Raw genomic sequence first — 23,994 nt, 5'->3', positions numbered from 1 at the left:
GACCGGAAACAAGCTTCCGAGGACCGGTTTCTGGCATTTCAGCCGTCTTCAGCCCGGCTTGCTTGAATCCAGTGGCAAAGTGAGCAAGGGACTCACGTCTGAGCATACCCTGCCTACGTATGGCGAACAAAGCGGTACAAAAGGGGCATCGCCCCGATGGATGGAGCATTTGAACCAATCAAACTCTCACACCCAGTCAACAGATCTGGGTTTAATCCATCACCGTTCTTTAGCCCACTGTGCCACCCGACATGCCACCCGACATGGCAGTTACCAAACTGCATGCTGGCACCGCCGTGGCAGGCCTGAGATATCTTTTCAGGGCTACTCATGTGGGTGGCACAATCAGTGCTGCAATCCTACTAGTAGCATTTGATTTACCAGTCCTGGCACACTTCAGTGCACTTTACAAGGGACCTACTGGTAAAACAAATATGCCAATCAGGGAGAACCAATCACAATATTAATTTACACAGGGAGCATATGCACTTTAACGCTGATCAACTGTGGTTAAGTGCCCACAGTCCTACAGCCAACAACATCAGGTTAGGAAAAAAATAGGAGGAAGAAACAAAAGGTTTGAGGATAACCTTGCAAAAAGGTCAATTTTCAACAGTGTTTATGTAAGGGGGGTGGGAAAGGGTGGGTAGGGGTGCCAGTTGTTGTCACCTGAATCAGAGTAGCGTTAATCTTGAGCAGACATGTTAAAGGAAAACATCCAATGTAATCAGCTGAGCTATAAAAGAGGTCTGAAGCTGTCCTGGCACGGATCAAAGCCGTCCTGGACTGGAGGAGAGTTGCTGGCAGGAGCAGTTCCACTAGATGAGCCGATGGTAGAGGACCTGGTTTAAGAGCTCACTAATTGCCGGAACAGAAAACCCAAAACGAGCCAAAAAGCTCCTCAAATCAGGGGGCTGAACTGCAAGGCTCAATTCAACCACGTCCCTAAGAAGTATAGAGCAAGAGCGGTGCACGGTGGGTGGGTACGGGTCAGGGAGATGGTTTCTGAGCTGTAATTGGCCATTTTGATTACGTCTGGGCTCAGGTAGCTACGTAGAGGAGCGAACTATGATGGTAAATGAATATCTACTTAACTAAGTAAGGATCTAAGTGCAACTGATGAAGAACCATACATAGGGAAGCAAGGCAGAAACTCAGGAACGCCAGACTCTGCAAAATCAGGATGGCTCAAGCATATCAGAGAAAAAGATGCCTCAAAACTGCGCATACATAAACAATAAACATAGGATCAGTGTTTATTCCACTGCTGCGATGCGATGGTCCCCGCTTTACATCCTGTGTCGACAGGCTTTGTCAAAGTCCAGTATGAGAAGAAATGGGGTAAGGGTGTCTCTTTTTTTTTAGAGGATTGTAATTATTACTGTGCTTTGGGGTAGAGTAGTTATCACTCCATGTGTGTGTGCGATAGTTGTTGTAACTGAATATACTTTATAACTGTATGAAAATATATTTGTTTTTTGTTTTATCCAAGGAGAAACTCAACATGACTTTAGACCACAGAAGTCGTGTGTTCCAGAATCTATACGGTGGTGTAGGTGAGTTGTGGCACGCTGGGAGTGTTTGTTATTCTCTTAGTCTGTGCTAAATGAACAACAATAGAGTGAAATCTTGCTAAATTGTGTTTTTGTGTTGAGCACACATTATGATGATGCGTGTTCAAACCCCTAATTGTCTTCCTGTTTTATTCCAAGAATGTGTATCTTTTTTAGGGACAATGGGCCTGGTTACTAATCAAGCAAAAACATTTATTATAGTATGCAAGCCCAGAAACCATAAGATACGGTCAACCTGCTGCCCAGACCATGGAGTTCTCGTATTTGGGGTTAGTCATGAATGCTAGGAATTTCTGGGGGCCTTGTGTAGTCAAGGCGAGGCAAACATTTTTAAGTTCAGTGAGCTACATCCTCAGTTTGGCCTAATGTGTTGGGGGAAAACTTGTAGCCTCTTTATTGGAAGTCTACAAGAGAAAGTTCCTGCCGATCCTTACCTATGGCATTGGAATCTGGGGATACTCGAACACTAGCCCCCTTCAAGTGGACCATAACCAAGAAGCTTAGGTGACTCTTGGGCGTTCCACCAGCATGTTCCACCTTGTATAGTTCATCAAGCTTGGGACGGAGTATGCCGAGAATAGCATCAAGTTGGCTCCCTTGCTTCTGTGGTGTTCTATATTGGCTAATTTACACGCCTCGTCAGATAGAGAGATTATTAATGACTGCCTCACTTGTGAGAGAGGCATGAAAACACCTTGGTTTGATGATATTAAAATCGAATTAAATAAGCTGAGTAAGCCGTCCCTTTTCACCCACTCCACCACTATGCGAAAAACAGATGTACTGTGGGTTAAAACTGCCTTTAAAGCTAGGTCGAGAGCCCTGACAGAGGACCTTGAATTCTGTAAACGGTCCATCAGAGAGTATACGGAGATTCCCCTTTCCCCATCCCTTGAGCCTTACCTTGAGTGGATCGATGGCTCTTGGAATAGGTTACTTTTACCAGGTTTAGGTTAGGATTTGTGAGGTAGCACCACGGCTTTCCCCTTGGCCAATTTGAGTCCTCAAAAGTCTTGTTATGTCCATGTAGCAACTCCTCCATGCAGAGTCTTTTGCATTTTATTTTTTTCTGCACATTTTTTATTGGCCTCACTAAAGAGTTCTTAATTCCGATTATATAAAAGCGGGGGATTAGAACCTCAAGATTAGCTCTTGTGTAAGTACAACAACTAGATTTCCCATCTAATTGCATGAATATTTGCCCTTTTTTTTAAATGTGCAGACAGTAGAAAGAAAACCATTAATGTTTTAGCTCGATGGTCTAATTTCTGGACGAAAGCCATATGCACTTTAAAGAACTCACTTTGTGATCCTGGCACTATGCAATGCACTTTATTTGTATACATCGGATTTGCAAGATAACATCCTGTGTGTGATTTACTGCCCGTAATGAGAATCATTTTTGTATTTGTGAAGCATTGTCTGCCGCTGGTTTTTATCTTAATAGTTTTTTTTACTCTTTTTTTTTTTTTGTACATATGTATTTTTAAAAGTGATGGATTATGATGTTTATCTTGTGTACTTTTATCTTTCACATGTGTGCCTGAAATAAAGGGAACTTGGTTTGGTTTAAAATAAGTACCATTTTCCAAGGTGCTTACTGTGAATTGCCATAGGACAGTTCAGCCTGTTGAGCGTAACACTCTAATGTCTAACATAAAATAAGAAGTCTGTGGGAGTGTAACCAAAAATGTTTCTGTCAAGAAAAGAAATAATGTAATTGCTTTGCTGGTTCCAAAGACTTCTGTGGTACTTGGTCACTAGTGCAAAGGATATAGTGCAAGGAGACAAGTTCTATTATAATCTTATTTTGATGCTGTAACAGACTTGAATCTCCAGCAGTGCAGTGCATTATTGATTCATACAGGAACCCATACTTGGGCTGGCATCTAACTAGGCTCTACTGATCTTTCTAGATGACATAGTATTGAAGTTTGAAAATGGAAAAGTGCGAGCCAGGAACGTCATTCATGACACGCTTCCCGTGCTAATTCATGGAAATGGACCAACAAAGGTAAGCGGTGTCCCCTTTGTCAAGTTCCTGTTCAAATTTTATGATGCATTGAACCCAGACCCACCAGTACTAACAGATTGCTGGCAGATTATTTCATGATGGTTCTGAGAATCGAGAACTGCCTCCTTGATTGTGTGTCTTTCCCTTGATTGAGACATCATGATGTTAGTAAAGGAGGCCAAAGCAATTTATCCAAGATGGTCCGGGATAGGCTGACCTTAGACTGCAGAGCATCCATCGCTGTGGTTCTTCTATTGAAATATTTGCCGGACTGTGTAGATCGCAAATTGTTTTCCTAAGCTGAAGTGTCCCCTTTGTCTCCTGTAACCCCCCCCCCCCCCCCCCCCACACCCTTTAGTTGAGGGATTTGTACATGTATCCTTAGAACATAATGTATATGATAGAACAATTGCCAAAAACTGTAAGTTTCTCTCAAACTGACGATTTAGACATTTTATTACAGTTGCAACTGAACTACCTTGGAAACTATGTCCCACGAGTATGGACATTTGAGACGGGCTGCACTGTGTGTGACGAGGGGCTGCGAAAACTCTCCGGACTGAAGGTAGGAAGGAGTGAGTTTAATATCCCTTCATGATGCTGTGTCTGCCATTGAGGGTCTGGCCTTGAGGTAGGCAAGGTAGGATCCCCATTGGTAGGCTTTTACAGTTTTGTGAGCTAAGAGTATCTTGGCTGTTATTATTCCTCTCTCTAGTTTGTCCTTTGCTTTAGCCTGGATACAGATGTTCTTCTTGGTTGTATGTACTATACTTGCTTCTCCCGCTGTTCCATGCTCTATGATGAATATTTATTGTTCTTCCTTTGAATAGCAACTCTACCACTTCTCTTCTCTCTTCGGTCCTTAACAGTGTCATTTTTCTCACTTCTGTGAATTTCAGGATGATGCCTTTCCTCTGGTTTTGATTGGCATTTTCATTGAACAGCCAACTCCCTTCATCTCTCAATTCTTTAACCGGTTGCTGAACCTGCAATATCCAAAGGAACGAATCCAGTTGTTTATCCACAACCATGTAAGTCAACATCTGTGATGCGTTTTTGACACTCGCGGGTCGCTTTTGAGGATAGGCATGTACCTAAACGTTGGGCACAGATTTTCAGGGAGGTATTTGGAGTTGGCTGAAGCCAGATGGAACTTTAGTAAAGTTCTTCCCCCTTTGTTGCCTCCTGATGTTTGGTTAGACCTTTAAACTCAAACTCCTCTTTGCTTTGCAGTATCGTCGGTCAATCAGTTGGCCAATCATTGTAGAACCAGTACGTAGTTCTATTCAGGAAGGAAGTGGAAGAAACCTAAATCTAATCAGTTGATTTCATATAAGCAAACTGCAGTAGATACTATCTTAGAATAAACTTTCTGTAACAAAAGTGCAAGTGTCGTGCTCTTAAAGCAGTGTGTCTATAACAGGATTGTAGTCAAAGACCAACATCATGCAAATATATTTAACATTCACAGAGGTTAGCCCTGTTCCCTCTTACGTGTTATTGTTAAAAGACAAACCCCTAACCTTGTGTGTGAGACTTCTGCGTTTCTCAAAATGCAGCTGCAAATCGGAATTGAGGACCAGTGTATGTTATTTTTACCATTGTTCTGGATGCTGTGTACGGTAACTAGTAACACTTCTCTTACAGTAAAGGATTTCAGAATGTGCCATTTTTTTATATTGACAAGCAATACCTCACATAAAGACAGTGGTTAGTTCAAGACAAAAGCAAGCTGAATGCTTATACTTATTGCTGATTGCATGTGTTCATAGGTAATTAAATATTCAGTAAGCATTTCACGTGAAGAATGATTGTGGCATATTTAAAAATGATTGTTACTTTAATAGGTGTATTGAATTATATTGTAGTATTTGTATAGCCCTTTTCTACCCCTAGAAGGGCCTAAAAACACTTTCTAGGTAATAATTTACAACACAGCTATGTCAGCCCTACAGTTTGTGTTGATGCTTTCCCCAAAACAATATCCAGCTGTTAAATAGATTACTGCCACGTGTGCAAAAGTTACAAATATTCCACATTGGGTGAGGTGGTCACTCATGTATGTGTGCAATCAAAGCTCACTAGTCTTTATGTCTTCCAAAACTCTTCTTTATTTATTTATCTTGAATCTTCAAAAACAATCAACTTGTTTCATTCTCAAATAACGTCTTCGGGGCTGTAAATAATATGAATATATAACGATCCTAATTCATAAAATAATTCTGATGAAGTCAAAGATAACAAACCTATATACAAAAAAATATTAGGGTCAGTTTACCCAATATTTGGTGCAACAGTAGGTTGCAACCTAAATATGTAGGAACCACAATTGTGATAAATATAATAATCCATGTTAATTTAAGGGGAAAAAGTCAGCATCTAGAACAGGGGTCTCCAACATTTTTTTGCAGTGAGCTAGTTCGAATCAGTGACAATCATTGTGAGCTACTGAAGGAAAAGCAACTCGTACATTGTTACTAGACACTCCCACGCCCGGTTTTACTGACTTTAAGCCTAATGCCCATAAAGCCAGATACTATGGATTGAACAAAATACTTGGGATAGGGGCACTATGGCAGGGCTGCCATGTGTGCCAGTGGAACCATGATCTCACTGGGATGTGTGAACATGTGTGTGTATGAATGGGATACATATGTATGGGTGACTAAGAACCTGTGTCTTATATACTTGTGGCACAGGACATACCTTTCGCCATAAGTGGCACTATTACATGTCTAACCCACACATGCAATCTTTTTGTTAAATGGGAGTAATTTAAAGTGCAAAATAATGTCTGCAAACATGTTCATAAAATGGAACATTCTTCTGCACTTAAAATTTCTCTCACTTAAACTAATGTCTGTATTTTTTAGATGTAAATATGGCACTGCCTCTACCAGCCACTGGGAGGAAAATGCCTGCTGTTTGTAAAGGCAACAATTTGAAATGGGAGAAAATGAAACTGAAGATTTAACTTTATATTTATTTAGCTTCCATCAAACTCATCGTTTAAATGTTCTCCCATTTCAAAGTGTCACATTTACAAACACCAGAAATCTTGCTCCGAGTGGCCTGTAGACACAGTGCCATATTTATAACAGAAAACACAGCCAATTGTTTAAATGGGAGGAATTTTAAGTGAAGAAACATGCTTCATAAACCATTAATGTGTAATTGGTTTAATTAAAAGTGGAGAAAGACATTAAGACTTAATGTTTCATAGAAAGATTTTTCTTCACTTTTTACATTTCTCCCAATTAAAAATGACTGTATTTTTCAGTTATAAATATATCAGTGTCTATCGGCCACTGGGAGCAAAAGGCCAGCTTGTGGTAAATGTGTAAATGCAACATTAAGAAATGGGAGAAAATAAAAATGAAGAGGTAATCTTTAAAGTTACTTTTCATTTTCATTTTCTCTCATTTAAAAATATTCAGAAACATCATTATGTTCTCACACTCCAATATTGAGTTGACAAGGACTTTTAACTAAGAGTTAAATATCTCAGCGTTTCAGTTCTTCACTTATGTGCCCAGCCTGGGTCATACATCTGACTGAGCACTGCTAAATTTCAGGCCATGCTATCTGCAGCCTGATGATAATATTGTAAAGTAAACACACCCTTCCCTTAACTTTAAAAGAAAAATGTGACCCTGTGTTTATTTAAGAAATAACTTTACGCTGCGAGCTACTTTGAAGGTGTCTGGGAGCTGCCAGTAATATCACGATGGACTGATTGGAGACAGCTGATCTAGAATGACTAAAAGTCTGTGTGTAGTAATATGATACAATAACAGAAACTGGAAGATAATGCACATTGATTCCACTGATGTAGTTTGGAACAACAATTTGATCTAAAACCCAAAGCTCAGCACATGCCAATGATCTACTTTCAAACTGTTCTCTGGAGCCAGGTGCGTAACACAGGCCCAGCATCCCCAACAGTGCGGGGGGGGGGGGGGTCGCGCGGGCTGCAGGGGGCCCCCTCAGCACAGTACTTATGTCTGAGAGCTCCGGATTAAATCCGGAGTGGGTGCCCCTCTATATGCCTTGCAGGGGGGCACCCTCAACTTTCGTTACGCCACTGTCTGGAGCAATGCATTAAGCATTTGCAGACATTCAAGATAAGGTTCAGTAAATAAGGTGCATAGGTTTTGAACACCAATTGTTTGTCATTTAGCATAAACAGTAAATAGTTCCTAAAAAAGTTAATGGTCCAAACATAAACTATATTTTGTTCAATTCTATTGTCTGAACTATATACATAATGACTCTGTTTTGTACATAGGATTGGGGTTCCAACTTCCATTGACACGTTTCTGTTGAATGTTTTGAGGATGTGTTTAATTTAGACCCTTGGGGTTCCTCTCGGTTCAGGGACTCCCTCCTGCCATGACTATATTTCATCTCCATGTGTTCATGACGCCTATCCTGGTTTGTTTCAGGAGTCCCTTCACCAGCCAAAGGTAGACGTATTTCTTACTGTACATGGCAGCAAGTACAATGCAGTCAAAGTGCTGGGAGCAGAAGATAATGCAGAGAATGCTGAAGCTCGCAACATGGCGGTGTAAGTGTGGAAGTGACACTGCGTGCTGGAGTCTAAGGGAGGGTCTTCAAGCACTAGGATCTGAAGGATGAAGTGGTGGGGTATTGTGCGGGAAGAGTGGGTGAAAAGAAACTGGCTGAACAAGTACCAATGGCAGGGACTGTGTATACCCATGGCAAAGGTATGGTACATTTAGTGATCTAAGCAGGAAAGGAGTATGCACCTTGGTGTAATGGTAGGAAATGAGCACACAAGGGTCAAGGAATGGTTTGGAAGTTTTGAAGTCAAGCGGAGGGCACGGACAAAGGTACATCATTGTAGTAGGGGTGTAGAGATAATCCGTGCTTGCAGGCAGAGAAGGAATGATCTTGGCATATTGAAGTTCAGGGTAGAATCTGCACATACAAAAGTCTATGGCAGGGTCTTTGTATGCTGGGGTACAAGCGAGGGCCCGGGAGTCTATGGCAGGGTCACACAGGGCTCAGAGTCAAGTTTAATGAAAGTTAAGGCCCCTCTGTTCAGGATCTGACTCATGCATGTCAGCGGCAATGGCAGAATCTGGACACACTGGTGTCCAGTGCAGTGTTTGGGTATGCTTTGTTCATTTTGTGTAGTGAGTAATTTAGTAATTGCATTTTGTGCATGAAAGAAGACTGATGTCCATTCTCCTCTGTTCTTGTCTCTTTCCATGGTCTGTATTTTCCCACCTGCTCCCTTCTGCCCTAGATTCATTTTTGCAGTCTCCAAATTCTTCTCCCTTTCACCCATTTCTACCTCCTTCCTCTTCTGTCTCACCCCTGGAGCCTTCTCTTTTTCTGCTTATTCTTGCCATGGTTTATAATCTCACTCTTTGCCATTGTTTCCTCTCCTCACTCACTCTATCCTTCTCTACCATATTCCTTTCCCGCAGGGACATGTGCCGGCAGTCCCCAGACTGTGATTACTACTTCAGTCTTGACGCAGCTGTGGCGCTGAAGAACCCGAACACTCTCAAGAGCCTTGTGGAACAAAATAAGTGAGTTCTTTGAACCCTCCTCCCTCCCCACTCCCACTCATAAGCTGCTCTCCCTTCTAAGTTGAGAGATTACTTAACTCATGGAAGTACCACTGAATGAAGACAGTGGTAAACAAAGTGATCATGTTTGAAGGACAGGTGAGTTTGACCACAATATTAGCATCCAGGTGCAGTTGGACTGCTTTGTGCCCCTCCCATAAACAGGCGGGACTGTATATATTCTGGAAACATGTTGATATACTGAGCTGAGGTTCGGGAGACCATGAACCACGTGATTTTCTCTTCTACTGGCACATTCCTCTCCTCTCTGTGGAGTCCCTTCCATCAGCCTGTTGGGAAAATCTCAAACCATTGACTTGATTCCAGACTGGAGTTCATTCTCGTGGTCAAAGGAGCCTTTGTTAGTGTCTTCTACTGTGTGCACCTGAAAAACTGAATCGTTCGTTTGCTGACCTTTACCAACAACATATCACGTTGGTCCTTGCGGTAGTGATGAATGGAACACACTGTTGCAATGCTATATACACCAGGCTGACAGCCGAAATATGTGCAAACTACAAAGAGAACAGAGCAAGACAGTTTTGAAAGGCGTGTTTTGTTCAGCAAGGCAGTAAACAAAGGCAGAGCGAGCAGGTTATGAAGCTCTACCTTGATGGGAAAGTATCCCCAATTTTAACCCAACATTCCTACAATTTTATTAGGCTTCCTGGCAAAAAAGACCATTTGCCATTGGATGCAGTCATTTTGTGTGATTGATGGACAGGTGAAGAGAACTGGTGAGTTGTGTTGCCCCAGGGCACAGTGTGGTGCAGCTTCATCTGATAGATATATGCTGGCAGCTATTTAGTTTCAAAACCCTACCCGTTTGGAGATGCAGATGGAATTATTTGCGCGGAATCAAACAATTTGTTGAAGCGGGAATGCCTCGACCAAAGCCCAGGGTTCCCCGGTGGCGCATGAAGGCAGTCGGACTCGTTGCCCATCGCAGGCAGAGGCTAGCTTAGCCCGCCTCCTCTGGGCAAATGTGGCACCTGGATGCTCCTCTCTCTGCCTCGGTCAAGCGGGCTGCAGCGCTAGCAAGCTATTGTTTAGCCAAACATGCTGAGCGCAAGCAGGCGCCTTAAAAGAGCCCTACCTCTCCGTTTCTTCTTCCAAGTTTGACACATTAAAGCGATGCAGCGCCTTTGCCTGAAATGTTGAGGACAAAACTTCTCATTTTCAAACCGGCCAAAGCCTTTATTGAGAACACTGTGCATCTCTCGCGCACGGCTATTCTAAACCAGTTTCTTAGCTCAGTGGGTTAAAGAGCCAACACTAGAGATCTACAATGCAGGTCACATGTTCGAATCTCAAAAATTCAGTCTTCCGCACTTAAGAGATTCGTAAAAACGAGTACCACTAAGGTAGATAATATTAAGACATTATTCAAAGCATTAGTAAACAATATGTTTGTGGCGTCACTGTTAGTTGTATAAAAGCATATCAGTAAGTAGCCCGTGTCACTTTTGTCAAGATACCGATCAAGATGGCAACCAACGACATTCTGCTTTTTGGGACCTGAGAGTCTATGATCATGATGGGAATGCGGAACTACAAGTTCCAGAATGCAGTGTTAAGCGTTTAAAAAAAACACTGTGCTGGCCGAAGGTGTTCAACTTGATTCGAGCACACTGCAGATGTATATTGGGTAAATATTGTGTGAGTAAATCATGCCTGTGCAGTTTGGTTTATATGGCAGTATTACCTGCCCAGGTGTTATGCAGACACCCGATCTGCATAATAAGTACCCCAGGGGCTTGTCGAGTCACTGGCATGGCTTATGGCGGGGGCTTGTCGGATCTTTGAAAGCAGTTTTGAAAGTGAAAGCACGCATGGCGCGCTGAATGTAAGGAAAGCACGTTGTGCCTGCAGTAGGGCAAAACCCAATGAAGAAAATAGTGCTTACAGACCAATTCAAACATACCCTGTTTCAGCAGAAGTAAAAGGGCCAGTCGCCATGGGAGGTTTCAGATGAAGACATGGCCTTACTAAGGAGGGCCTAACAAGGAGATACAGGAATCACAAGCCAGCATTTACAAAGGACAACAATAGAAGCCAATGAAAAATACAGCAGAGCGTGGGCGGGGCTTCACATCCCTAACTCAATATAGGATGGCTCACAGAGCACTGCATGGACTGCCCAGGCTCGACCTAAAAATGGGTTCATATTGACTCACAACATGACAATACATCTATGCAAAACTCACACAACAGGATAGCTAAGCATATAGAGCATGTCACAAACTGAGTGAGAGCTTTTTTTACAGCCATCTGTTGTGACTTCAACATTCACTAATAACAAGCCTCACCTTGGAGATCTATACGCGTAGCTATACTGTTGTGTATGTTTTGATATTGTAAGAGGAAGTATTAACATGCTTGATTCGCCTTTCCCTCCATATGTGTATTTAATAAATCTCTGCAGTCTGTTAGCAGTGTTCGAAGATACTGGGGAAAGGAAGACTCTGTGGTCATATCTTGTTGTGTAACTGAACAGGCATCTACTATGCTTCAATTTACAAACCGGTTTGGACCTTGGTTTATGCAATAGATCTATGTATCCTGCAACCAGTTGTTAGAATGAAGTGAGAGCAGGAGTATACTTGTGGTAGTTATTATAGAGCGGATAAGATCACTTTGACCTTTATGGCCCACTCTTATTTGCATCATCCATTCAACTGTTGGCTTCCACACTCAAGCAGATTTAAAGGAATGACGCAATGCAAGCGCCCATGCAGATTATCTATTACCTATATAGTACCTATACAAAACATATAGTTGTGCTGCTGGACATGCTCAAGACTGTACACAACGTTTACTACTGAGTTATGCTTCAGCAGGATGATTCTGAGCTGTGCATCAGCTGGGTGATTTGTTTCTGATGGGCGTGTGTTGGAGGTAGCCAGGGGAGTGTCTGGGGCTGCAATGCTCATTTATATCCTTCAAAAAATTGGGGATAAAAGTATTTTGTGATTGGGCTGAGATCCTCTAACACAAGGTACTGGATAAGTTAAAGGGAACTAAGAGCATAAAACGCATTTGTTGTATGTTTCCAAATTTCCCTCATGGAACGAATCGCAATATTAGACACTGTGCTACCTCCCCATCTCCTGTCCTGTTTTTCCCTAGATCCGTAGGCCATTTATCAAAAGGCCATGACTGCTGGGTAACCTTCCTTTCACCTGTTACCTATTCCCTCTGTGATGCTCTTATGCACAGGTCTATCTCTCCTCCTTGTAGTGCTCTGAAGTGGGAGCAATGTAAGCAGGTTGCAAAATACAAGGTGATTGTGGTTTCATGTGCTGCTGATTTTGTTTTGTTTTTAGTTGGTACATGTGGTTTCTTTTGGCTCTTAGGTCCTTGTTTTTTTTATATCTTTATCGGCATTTTCAATGTTTGTAATAGAGTTCGTATAGGAAAGCAAAACAATCTTAAAATCAAATGGCAGCGATAGTACAGTACTGAAATACATCTTTCAGAGTCCAAGTAAAGGATCTAACAGATGAATCTGATTAACAATATACATGACGCAGGACCCAGAGGGGTGCTGCAGAGCCAGTATTCTAACAGAGAGCTGTCACCTCGCAATAATACACACGTGAGAGTACCCATCATCGGGTCAAAATACTAGTATAACATCTGTGATTTACATAATGCTACTTTATTTGTCTGAAAACAATTCTAAACAGAATAAAAAACAAAAGAATGATTAACCCAACCTAAATAATTAAAGGAACAGAAGGCTCTTAGGTCCTTGTTGTTTCAGCATCTGCTTCTTCTTCCTCCATAGGTCTATCATCGCCCCTCTGGTGGGTCTTCTTGGGAAGCTGTGGTCGAATTTTTGGGGAGCCCTGAGTTCAGATGGCTTCTACGCCCGATCGGAGGATTATGTGGACATAGTTCAGGGGCAGAGAGTGTAAGTGTCGGTGACTCAAAATTAGCATTTTCCAAATATTGGGGGCATTGCACAGCTGCAACGGTGTGACCAGTTGAAAAATAAATAATATAGCTTTGAGCATTTCATTGTATGCTGCTTCTCTGCAATCCTTTAAGCAGAGTGGGCGTCTGGGCTGTCCAGTTACCTAAACTAACGTGTGTGAATATGTTCTGCAGTACACTGTGTTCTGTCAGCTACATAATACTCTCTCTGGTGCTCAGCCTCTTCACCTCTTCTGCCCTTCCAGATGCTCTCCCTCTCTGATCTTCCAGGCACTGTGCATTATGTGGCCCCAGTACTCTAGTTAAGTGCTCCCCATGCACATGAAGCATCCAGGGGGACCAGAGTACATTCGGTACTTCATGGCAGTACTAACATGATTTCCAGTGCAGATATGTTGGTGATCGGAGCGACTAGCTTCAATACATTTCTTTTCAAAGTATTTGAAGGATGATTTTTTGGAAATATGTAGTCTTTTGGGGGAAGTTGGATTTTTGGGGACATTTTTTAAAGGAGTTTTGGGAGACCAACGTAGTGGAAATTTTAAAGGTTATTTTAGTCTCTGTGCATGGACTATTTTCCTCTGCCCTAATTTAATCTTACCACTGGATACCTTACTTTTCTCCGTATGTACGATCATTCCAAATTTAAATTCCTCTTTTCCCATTGCAGTGGAGTTTGGAATGTTCCATATATATCAAGTGTTTACCTGATGAAAGGTAGCACACTGCGGTCTGAGCTCAAGGCACAAGATTTGTACCGCAGTGACAGGCTGGACCCTGACATGGCCTTTTGTCACAACGTGCGGGAACGGGTGAGTATAGCGGGGTGTCTCCAGAGAGGCAGAGGGTAGACCAGCCTTGGGGTCTGCACGGGAAAGGACCTGTCCTGTGGTCTGCAAAGGAAAGGCAGCCCTTGGGGAGTACAGATCAGAGGCAGGTTTGAGGTCTGCTGAAGCGAGGCAGAGTTTAGGTCTGCAGAGGGGAGGTTGATTCTGGCCTGTGGAGGAGACTCAGGATTGGGGCCTGCAGAGTGGTGACAGCCATTAAGTTATGAAGACGTGTGTTGAATCTTGGTGCCTGCAGAGCAGACATGGGCCTTAGGGTCTGCAATGGGGAGACGGACATTGGAATCTGCACAAGAGAGACATACCTTGAGAACGGTGGTCCGCTAAGAAGGGATGTGTCTTGTAGTAGACTGAGGGGGTTGTTCCCTGGAGTGCACTTATGAGGAGTGTGACTTGGACTGAGTGATGGACGTGTCTTGGTATGCACTGCAGAGGCACATATCTTGTTTTCTGCTAAGGAGGAGCATGCCTAGGCATGCATTCCCTGAGGAGGGATGTGCTTTCCCATGCCCTGCGGACAGACGTGCCTTGGCATATTGTTGAGTAGGGGCCTGCCTTTATGTCTACTGAGGATGGATTTGTCTTAGTTTCCACTGTGTGGGAGATGTGTTTTAGTGTCCCCTTGAAGATGCAGACCTTTGTGTCACTTGGGAATCATGAGAACAAGATTGGCAGGAAAAAGAGAGAGATGTGCCTTCAGTCGCTGTAGGATATAGTTGACAAATGACACATTTGAGCCGGTAAAATGTCTAATTGCACTTTCTATCTGGAGAGTGACCTTCATCACCTACTTTGCTTTAAGGGCAAAATGGCCTAAATTTAAGCTGTAAATTATAACAACATTCATGAGTGAAAGGGGAAAATGCCATGCAGAAAAAGTTAGTCTTGCAGCTAAATTGAAATATTGAATGGTCGGTGTTCTTGTCGCCGGGTGTGAAGGATATGCATGCTTCTGGAGATGTGTGTAAACTTGGGTTTGCTCCGTGTCTGGTGAAGATCCCTCATTCTGGTTAGCTGCACCCCTCTCTGTACCTAAGCCTGTAATTACCAGTCCTGTACTTATTTTTAGGGTCTTTTTTGCAGAGATCATGCAATGTCTTCGATTGAATAAACCATGAAGTTCCCCCTCGTGGAGGTGCATCAGCTGGTATTTTGCTTCCACTCTTGGGTTCCTCTTAGGATATTAATGCAACCACTCTCCCTTCTTGCAGGGTGTCTTCATGTTTGTGACGAACAGAGAAAACTTTGGTCACATTCTCTCTTTGGAAAATTATCAGACAAATCACTTGCACAATGACCTATGGCAGATCTTCAGCAATCCGGAGGTAAGGTACACAGAACTTGCATCGTGAACCCTGAATTCTGGGCCAACGCCTTTCTTTACACGTTTCACAGTGGCTGGTAATATTAAAGGAAAATAATTGTTTGTCTCAAGTTTTTGGACTTTGTCCAGAACAGTCCACACTATTGTTTCTGTAGCAGTTGAATTCCCACCTACCTGCAAACAATTACATTCTGTTGAGTGTTTTGTCCAAAACAGAATTGAGAGCCAAGATTGCACTAAAGTTACCTTATCTCAAGAGGCCATGATATTTCTGTTCCAACTTATTGCATTATAGGTTTGAGTTTTGTCAAAATAATTGACTTGTTTCACTAAAAATGTCTATCAAGCGCATACATGTATTTAGAGACTGTGTTTATACAGAACAGCATGCACTGTTTTGCCCTTTGGAGTTCATAACCTAGCCAGTGGGGAGTTGGGCTCGAGGCTGTGTGTGCTCAAACAGCTATTTTCATTGTGCTTTCTGAGTTGTTAATGTCACTCTCCTTTCGATTAAGGCTTTGTTAGGATCTCGCTATCCTTTCCCTTTGGCCCATTTCTGTGACTCCTAAATTCTAGTTGTGACCTAATTCATCAACATCTCTGGGCCTGTTTTTGGGGGTGGGGATTCTTGTAACTTAACGCTGCTAGTCTGTGCACATGTGCCAAGACGGAGACTACTTGGATTGTCGTTGGGATGTGGTGTACTTATCGGTGTCTTCAAATTTCATGATGGTTGTCTCAACAGTCTTGCAAGGTGTTGCTTTTGAGTGTGAGTGTCCTCTTCTGTTGACTGGCAGGGTAGTACTTGTGGTTCCAAAGGCTGGTCTAGTGATGTCTTCCACTCCACGTCTCAGGCATTGCAGTGAGACATGTCCGTTATGCTTATTATCTTTTCACCTACACTGTGACCTTACCCTCCCCGGATCTCATTGACTAAAAGATCAATCAATGCGATCTTGCTGCACACATGTTTGTGTACCTATGCGTTACCTGCTGTCTGGAATTGCTCAGTCTATCTAGGGGTAAATGGTACTTGGTAATCAGTTGTGCCCGCAAATGATCAATGCCCAAACAGCTAATGTGTACGTTTTCTGCAGAGGAATTGAATGACATCTCATTGGTATTGTGGCAGGATGCAGTGCACTGCAGCATGGTTGGAGGCAGACTGTGATGTGCTACAGTGTTTTATATGATGACTAGTATGATTAGTGATGCGTTCGTTTTAGATTATGTTGCTGTGTAAAATAGGGTGGGATGGAGATCTGAGGGGATGTGGAGTGGCTGGATATGATATTCTGTGGGATCCTTTGATGTGGATCAGACTTGTGTAGGGCTTTCACTTAAATTGTCCTACAAGAAAAGGGCATGTACCCAAATGTTTTCCTGGGAGGCTGCTGCAGACACCCTCCCTCTCCTGTTGCCGCCTGGATAGACAGTGTCAGAAACGGAATTGCAGCCAGCAACTCAGCGAGCTCACCTGTCTTGAAGATTGGTGCTGAGGGAGTCATCCCGTTCATTGCATTGTCCAGTTCCCACTTAAACTTGTTTACTTGCAGATTACACAGATCTGCAAGAGAATTGAAAGGATACTCTGAAGACTGATCTAAGACCATACCACCAGTAATCGGAGGCTATAGCTCGATGCAGAGACATGTATTCACGGTAGAGAAACCCTGGAGAGCAGTAGAGAATGGGGTTGAGATTATTAAACAGGAGACTGCTCTAGGCGATATCCTAACCAATTCCTTAAATGTTTTCAAACAAGTTATATGGCAATGTGAAGAGTCAGTAAAATGTGATGCATAAGGGCTTGTTTACCCAGCAGAAAAAAAGACAGTTGTGCTAGCCCTTTATGAAATGCTGACGAGTCTTCTCGTAGACTACTGTGGATGCCTTGTCTCCAAAATTGTAAGTTTTGAGTCTTGAGGGAGGGTCTTCAAGAATGTAACATGAACATGTCAGGTAGAGGATTATATCTTCTATATTTACATGTTACACCCTTGGGTACAGCATCAGGTACGTGGCTATAGTCAGGATTTCATCCTCTCAGCACCTGTAACTATCTAGAGGTTTCCACTCAAACCACACCTCCATTCCATCATCATTCACTCTCAGCATCCCAGGCACCCCCTCAAACATACAGAGAATGGAGACTTGACATGATACTGCAGCAAGAGAGATATATGTAAATATGGGAGTGCTACCAAGGTAGTGCAAGGTCTGATTCATAAATCTAATGATCAAATGCACAAAAACCTCAGTCTGCACCTATAAAAATAGTGGCGAGATATAATGGAAACATGTTGCATGTACAGTAGAGAAGCTCAGACACTTCTGGTGATCAAGGGCCAAATCCAGTTGTGTATTCAAGATTTCCATAATGAATATTCATGAGTAGGTACTACTCTGTCCTTGCCCTATCCCAGTGTTCTCTTGAGGGTATTTTGAGAGTGACAGGACCAAAAACTGCTTTTGTATGCACTTAAAAATCAGCGTCTTCATGCCAGAATCACGTTCATGAGCAGCATTGGAATCTCAAAATGACCATCATTCATTCTAACGCGTCAACACAATTTCCAAAACTCCTCGTTTTTATTAATGAATTCTCCTTAATGGCATTTGCCTAATTCTGTGACTGTCCCAGTTCTCAATGACATTGCATATTCTTCCACTTCATTACTCATCCCTGATTGGAGTTTGCAAATGTTTACTAGCAAACAAAGAGCTTTTAATCTAAAACTAATGGGAAACTGCTGCTCACATTTAATCATTTTATTAGTTTTTCTGTTCAGTTTATCACTCCTGTGATCTGAGAACAGTTCCTGTCACTTAAGCAACATCATTTTGTGCCACCGTTCTCAAGTGACCCTGGCCTGAAAGAATGAATACACATAGCAAGAACACAATAAATCAGGATTTTGGCAATTATCCTTTCAGTCCTAGGTCATGAAAGAGTCCAACAGGTAAAAGCCCTTTCCCAGGATGCACAAGGAATGCTTGTGCAAACAAGAAATCCCAATTCAGGCCAAATTCTGTTCCTGCAAATGCTATTGAGACTGCCACAATACTGTAATGAGAAAAACAAGACAGGCTTCGTTCCACATGGTGTCTCTTCAGTGAGGCAAAAATGTTAAACCTGTTCCGATAAAGATACTCTCCATTCTTACCTGTTTATTTCATCTCCGCGAGTTCTGTGCAGTTCTGTTTTTACTGCAATGTTGCTATCCTGTGTTTGTTTTGTTACTCCCAGTTCAGCTTACATCCTTGTTGTTAACTGGTTCCATTTCATGAGGGTGACATTTATCTGGTCCTGTGGTTTTAGCTAACAGCACCAGGCATGCTGGGGCCTTTAGATTGTCTTTTGCCATTATAAATACAGCCGAGCAAGTCCCAGCATGATTAGATGTTAGCCACAAACGTAAGAGGCAAGGTAACCCTCATGGCATGGGGCCAGTTGCAATGCTAAGTAGGGCAAACAAGAAGGTGCAGTGACACGAGGCCCAGAAAACAGAAGTAATAAACTGCACCCACATGCCCACAGACACATCCTCAGGTGGCTGCAGCCTTGCAGAGTGTCACGCAAGAGAGCTGTAACTTGCAGGTGCTGCCGGGGTAATGGTGCACAAACAATATGCACATAGAAAGAGTGGACCGAACTGGTTTCAGAATAACCACAAGTCAGTCCAGCTTCAGTGCGTTTGTGGCTTGGCTGATAATAAGCTGAGCCAACTTGCCCGAGACTGCACAGAATCCTGACCAACATCTCCAGGCATCTGCGGAGTGTGTCGCATCTCTTATACTTCACTTCCATGGGCCTTAAACTCCCCGAAGAGCTGAGAGTATAGTCAAGCCATCTTCTCAGTGCAAGACTGCTTGTGAGAGGTGTTAGGTTGTGGAAGATGGAGTGAAGGGAGCTGGTTCAGGAGAGGTTAAGGCAAAGGGGAATTCATGTGTGGCGAAGGGGCTAGTACCTTTGCTTGCGTTAATGGCATGTGTAGTCACCGATGTTAATAAGGATATTTACAGCCATCTAATTATGTATAGATAAAAACAACTTTTGATTGCCACTCACAGTTCTGTTTGCGGCCATGCTCTTTACAGAAAGATCGTGTCGCCTGCCTACTTGATGCTCGTTTATCCAAACCCATCATCAGAGTGCAGTGCCTCTCCCAATTCTGAGTGTTAGATGTTTCTTTCTTTAAGCTCCTGGTGCAGGTGAACATGGTTGCAAAGATCTCAATGTCATAGAGGTGATCATGGTAAATTAATGTTACTTTACTCTAGTTGGAGGGCTATATTTAGACTTGTGTGTCTAGTGTTTGGCCAGTGGGACTGGGTGGGGCAGATCCAGTGCTCTCAGTCTCAAACTTCTAAGGTTCATCGGTGATGGTCCGAGTCAGAAAGGGGCAGCCGGGTGCTGAGTTTGGGTGGCGGGAGGCATTTGGGTGACTGAGAAATGCTAGTGGTAGGCTGTCAGCCACTGAAAGGGCTCCATGGCATGCGTTGTACTGAAGCTGCAGTTCGCATGGTCCTCAACCTGACCCAGATGAGCCATCCCAGCAGCAGCTGAACTAACCAGTGTGATGTTGGCTGAGATGAGGAATGGATGGATGGATATTGTGGTCCACAATAGTATTTGCCTGACTGAAAGAAATGGGAAGGCATCATTGGGCCAATTAGTTGTCACTCCTGTGATGAATGAGGTCACCACTATGTCACCAGCAGTCCCTGGTGCAAGGACTTTGCGTCTAACTGTGAATGCCTGGGCTGTTAGCTGGGACATGCAGCCACAAGGGGTTCTGGAAAGTTTTCTTCTGTGTACACAGGTGAGACTAAAAGAGTTCTGGGTCTCTAAAATAAGTGCCATGCCCAGAATAACTTGACTGCTCTGTAGGGCTATTTCCTAAAGTGTCCACCTCTTGCCATACATGAGGACTGCTCCTCGAGGCAAATCTTTATAGAATGTGCTGGTAGAGTCTCCTCATGATCACCCTGGAGGCATTGTCAGCCTCAGAAGAAATAGATTATTTGTTACTTGACAGTCACATTCTCTAGTAATTATTGAGTTACTGCAGGCAGCTCGTTCATCAGCCAATAAGTACACACCTCTTTCTCTCGCTCTAATTACAATGTAATTGACTAAAATGCTCCGAGGAATCACATATAGAACCACTTGAGGGATTTATATCTAATCATTACAAGCTCACTCTTTCTCGTCTGGGAACCCATTTCTGCCCAAGCGTCCATCTTATATAAGCTGACACATATGTGAAGCATGGTGAGACCCATTCAACTTCTCTGCATAAACGCAGGTGGCTCACAAGGTGCGAGGATGTAGCCTAACGGCTAGAGCGGACAACTTCTCTCGGCAGGTGATGCTCAACATCCTGTGATTCTGGGCAAATCACTTAATCTCCCTGTGCCTAACAAAATTAATGTGTTAGTTTGTAATGCAATTGGTGCTGATGTAAAGAGATCTGATACCTTCTGGCCAAGTTTGCGCTATGTAAAACTCTGACCCCAAAAAAATAGTGGTGTCTAAAAACCCAACAAAACAGGCATGTCTTCCTACAAACCAAAGGGCCTGATTTAGAGTTTGGCATTAGGATGGGCACTCCTTCACAAACTTGCTGGATACCCCACCCTTGTGCCAACTGCCGTAGGATACAGTGCACATGTGGTATGGCGAAAGGATATGCGTCCCGCGTGTGACTGACTAACCAGTCCACCCAACTCTAACTCGGGCACAAAGTCTGTTCCCATAGTACACTGACTCTTTATCATGCAGAGATAGCCTAAATATAGTAACCCATACAAGGGCCAGGCTTAGCCATATTATATTACGATGGGGGGGGGGGGCAAGGGGGGGGGTGTTCACTGTGATGAAATTAAGCAAAAACAAATGTACTTTACCCCATTTTGTATATATATATTGGGTTCTCTTGCTCACCGAGATATCACGTTGGTTCTTTTACCGGCACAAAATCCCTTGTCCTTTTATTAGTTGCGATTTTTACATGATTTTAAAAGTCTGCAGTGATCCATCTCTGTTTACTAAAGTGATGAAGGCCTTCGGATGCTATATAAAACTGGGGGAGGAGAGCTGGGTGCAGCATTCATTAGGGGTGAGCGTGTCCTCTGAAGAACTACATGCATGTTGCAGTAAGACCAGAATGTGTGTATAGGTGTGTGGTGGGCACGACAAGAGAGCAGTCAGCAGGTTTATATAAAGATAGATGCTTCTGAAGGACCATGGGCCTTCAGGTATATGTGGCATGTCACAGAGTCTCCCTCAGCCCCAGTGTATTTCTGCCTAACAAGTGTGCTGAGAAATCTGATAACTGTGTATTTCTGTGTATGTTTTTGTAGGAAAATTCTTGGGAGGAGTTGTAAATAATATTGTATTACATATAGCATTTATACAGACTATCTTTCACCTGATGTTCGCCGAACACGCTGAATTGATCGTAGCGGTGCTATATAAAAATCAAATAGATTAAAATTATGACAGTTGTTGTCTATAACTGAATAATCTGAGGGACTTGAGCCATCTGATGTGGCATCTTAGGAAGAGGATGTGGATCCAGTTATTATTACTAGAAAAGTTATAAGTTGAGGTACGTTTAACAAACCCCCGTTATAGGTACTGACTGTATTTATGTTATCTGTTCCCTTTCTCTAAATGTAGGACTGGAAAGAGAAATATATCCATGAAAACTATACCGCAGCCTTGACTGGGAAGCTTCTGGAAATGGTAAGTTTACTGCATAACATACATTTACTCTTTTTTGTACTTGTACTTTGTATTAAAAAAAATGCAGTTATCGGATCCAAAATGGCATCAAATGCTCTACCACCAGTGTCTAGCCCTAAGTAGAGGAAATGTGCTTTCATGTTGTACTTTTCAAGAACTGCCATCCATTTGGAGTCATAGTAAGCTGCAGAAACCAAACCTAAGCAGTGCCTAAAAGGCAGGGGTGGCACATTTCTGGTGCCTCCTCTAGACAGTCTTCGTACCCAGATCATACACAGAAGGAGGTACTGTTTCCTGATTCCAGTCCTTGCTCTTCTCACCTACATTGGGAGTGGAAAGAAAAGACTGGGTTTGGAGTTATCCCACAGAAACCTTTGCAGTGCTGTGTCTCCCCTGCCAGATGTGGTCCATCTCGAAGCATCCTCTAGTTAAAACTATCTGTTAACTAGGTTATCCTCATGGGGGCCTGGCTCTGCCTGTGTGTTTGCTTGCATTTCACTGCTGATGCCATCAAATAGGGGACCTCTGTGGCCCTGGTCAGACTTCGATCCACACATGGGGGACAGTCAGGAGAGTAAAACTGAAGAACATGGTTACAGCCTCACAATGAGATTGGGTCTAATTTTACTGTCATGTGGTACCTAATTGTCTGGAGCCACTGCTTCCTGGGGCTTTGACCTGTGAACATCTGTCCACCATGAGTCAAAACATAAACATTGCTGATATAGAATTGCAAGTTTCATTGAGCTTAAAATAATTCTGTAAAAAAAAATGAGGACATCATAGTGAGGCTCCATTTCCCCTTCTTCAGTTGATGCCCAAAAGAATAAAAAAGGCAACATAGTGGCAATTTCCATACCTAACCTCTATTTGGCAGAATAAGGCACATCAGTTGAATCCCGAAGAGCTTCATGCTGCAAAACAGTGAAATGTCAGTGAAATACATGTTCTACAGATGGCTGTCCTGAACTCCTTTCCACTCCTTGACAACTTTCCTCCCATGTGATTAAACATCTATTTCCTGACTCTATACCTTATCTGAAATATTAATTTGTTGTACGCAGTCGGCTCAAATCATGAGACTCCATGACAAGATTAAGTATGGGCAAGTATGCCTAAAAGGTGTAACCATGTCAGGCACAGTGGAACCAGAGATAGAAAAAGCACCAGCATACAGGGAACTCTCATATAGAAATGTTGAATTGATCCCACCAAAGGCCACAGTTTTGGACATGTTTACGCGGGCATCTCCTTGCTCGATAGACCGCCTCCTCCAATAATGTGCATCTATCCATTCAACTCAACCATTCCTGCAGAGGTGGGCCAGTAGCAGACCACCATTACCTAGTAATATCTCTCCTGGCAAGTAGATACCTCAGACTAGTTAGGGAGCAAACACATCCAATGTAATCCCATCAATGGCCAATAGAGTGAGTTTAGTGGACAGTTCAACCTGCATACCTTTTCTTGTGCCCTTTCCCAGCTCGTTTGCGCTTTGATCACTTATCTTCCTCCCTTCCTGATAGACGCTGTCTTCCTTTTCATTTTCACTCCATATATGTTCCTCCCTTCCCTGATATTCTATACTTTGCATCCTCCCCCATGCTCTCCTTGAAGGACTCTTTTTTATCCTTCTCTAATCCTTGATGGACTTTCTTCCTTTTCTAGCCTTGTCCAGATGTGTACTGGTTTCCTATCTTCAATGAGGTTGCCTGTGATGAGATAGTGGAAGAAATGGAACATTTTGGCCAATGGTCCAGTGGCACCAACACGGTAAGGAGACTTATGCTTAGTATTTGATCTATAACACCCTCTTGCCATTGTATCCTCACATTCCCCAGTGTTTCTTGTCATTCCCCACCTAATAGCCTCAGAATGACTGAAACAAGGATTGGAAATGTAGTTGATGTAAATAATGGATGAAAGATATTGCCATTGAATATA

General features: G+C 42.9%; 1 protein-coding gene across 1 annotated transcript in view; it reads left to right on the top strand.

The window, feature by feature from the left end:
• The window catches only part of PLOD1 (procollagen-lysine,2-oxoglutarate 5-dioxygenase 1), a 157,648-nt gene that overhangs the window by 117,414 nt on the left and 16,240 nt on the right, over positions 1 to 23,994 (top strand). The window contains exons 6-16 of the mRNA XM_078642201.1: positions 1,493 to 1,556; positions 3,491 to 3,588; positions 4,052 to 4,153; positions 4,488 to 4,619; positions 8,034 to 8,155; positions 9,045 to 9,149; positions 12,979 to 13,104; positions 13,798 to 13,939; positions 15,184 to 15,297; positions 21,985 to 22,050; positions 23,719 to 23,823. Coding sequence (XP_078498327.1) covers positions 1,493 to 1,556; positions 3,491 to 3,588; positions 4,052 to 4,153; positions 4,488 to 4,619; positions 8,034 to 8,155; positions 9,045 to 9,149; positions 12,979 to 13,104; positions 13,798 to 13,939; positions 15,184 to 15,297; positions 21,985 to 22,050; positions 23,719 to 23,823 — 1,176 coding nt within the window. The remainder of the gene's footprint in view (positions 1 to 1,492; positions 1,557 to 3,490; positions 3,589 to 4,051; positions 4,154 to 4,487; positions 4,620 to 8,033; positions 8,156 to 9,044; positions 9,150 to 12,978; positions 13,105 to 13,797; positions 13,940 to 15,183; positions 15,298 to 21,984; positions 22,051 to 23,718; positions 23,824 to 23,994) is intronic.

The sequence above is a fragment of the Lissotriton helveticus genome, chromosome 5_1 (genome assembly GCF_964261635.1).
Source record: "Lissotriton helveticus chromosome 5_1, aLisHel1.1, whole genome shotgun sequence".
Taxonomy (NCBI): domain Eukaryota; kingdom Metazoa; phylum Chordata; class Amphibia; order Caudata; family Salamandridae; genus Lissotriton; species Lissotriton helveticus.
Note: the sequence above shows the minus strand (reverse complement) of the source record. Positions and strands in the feature narration are given on the sequence as shown.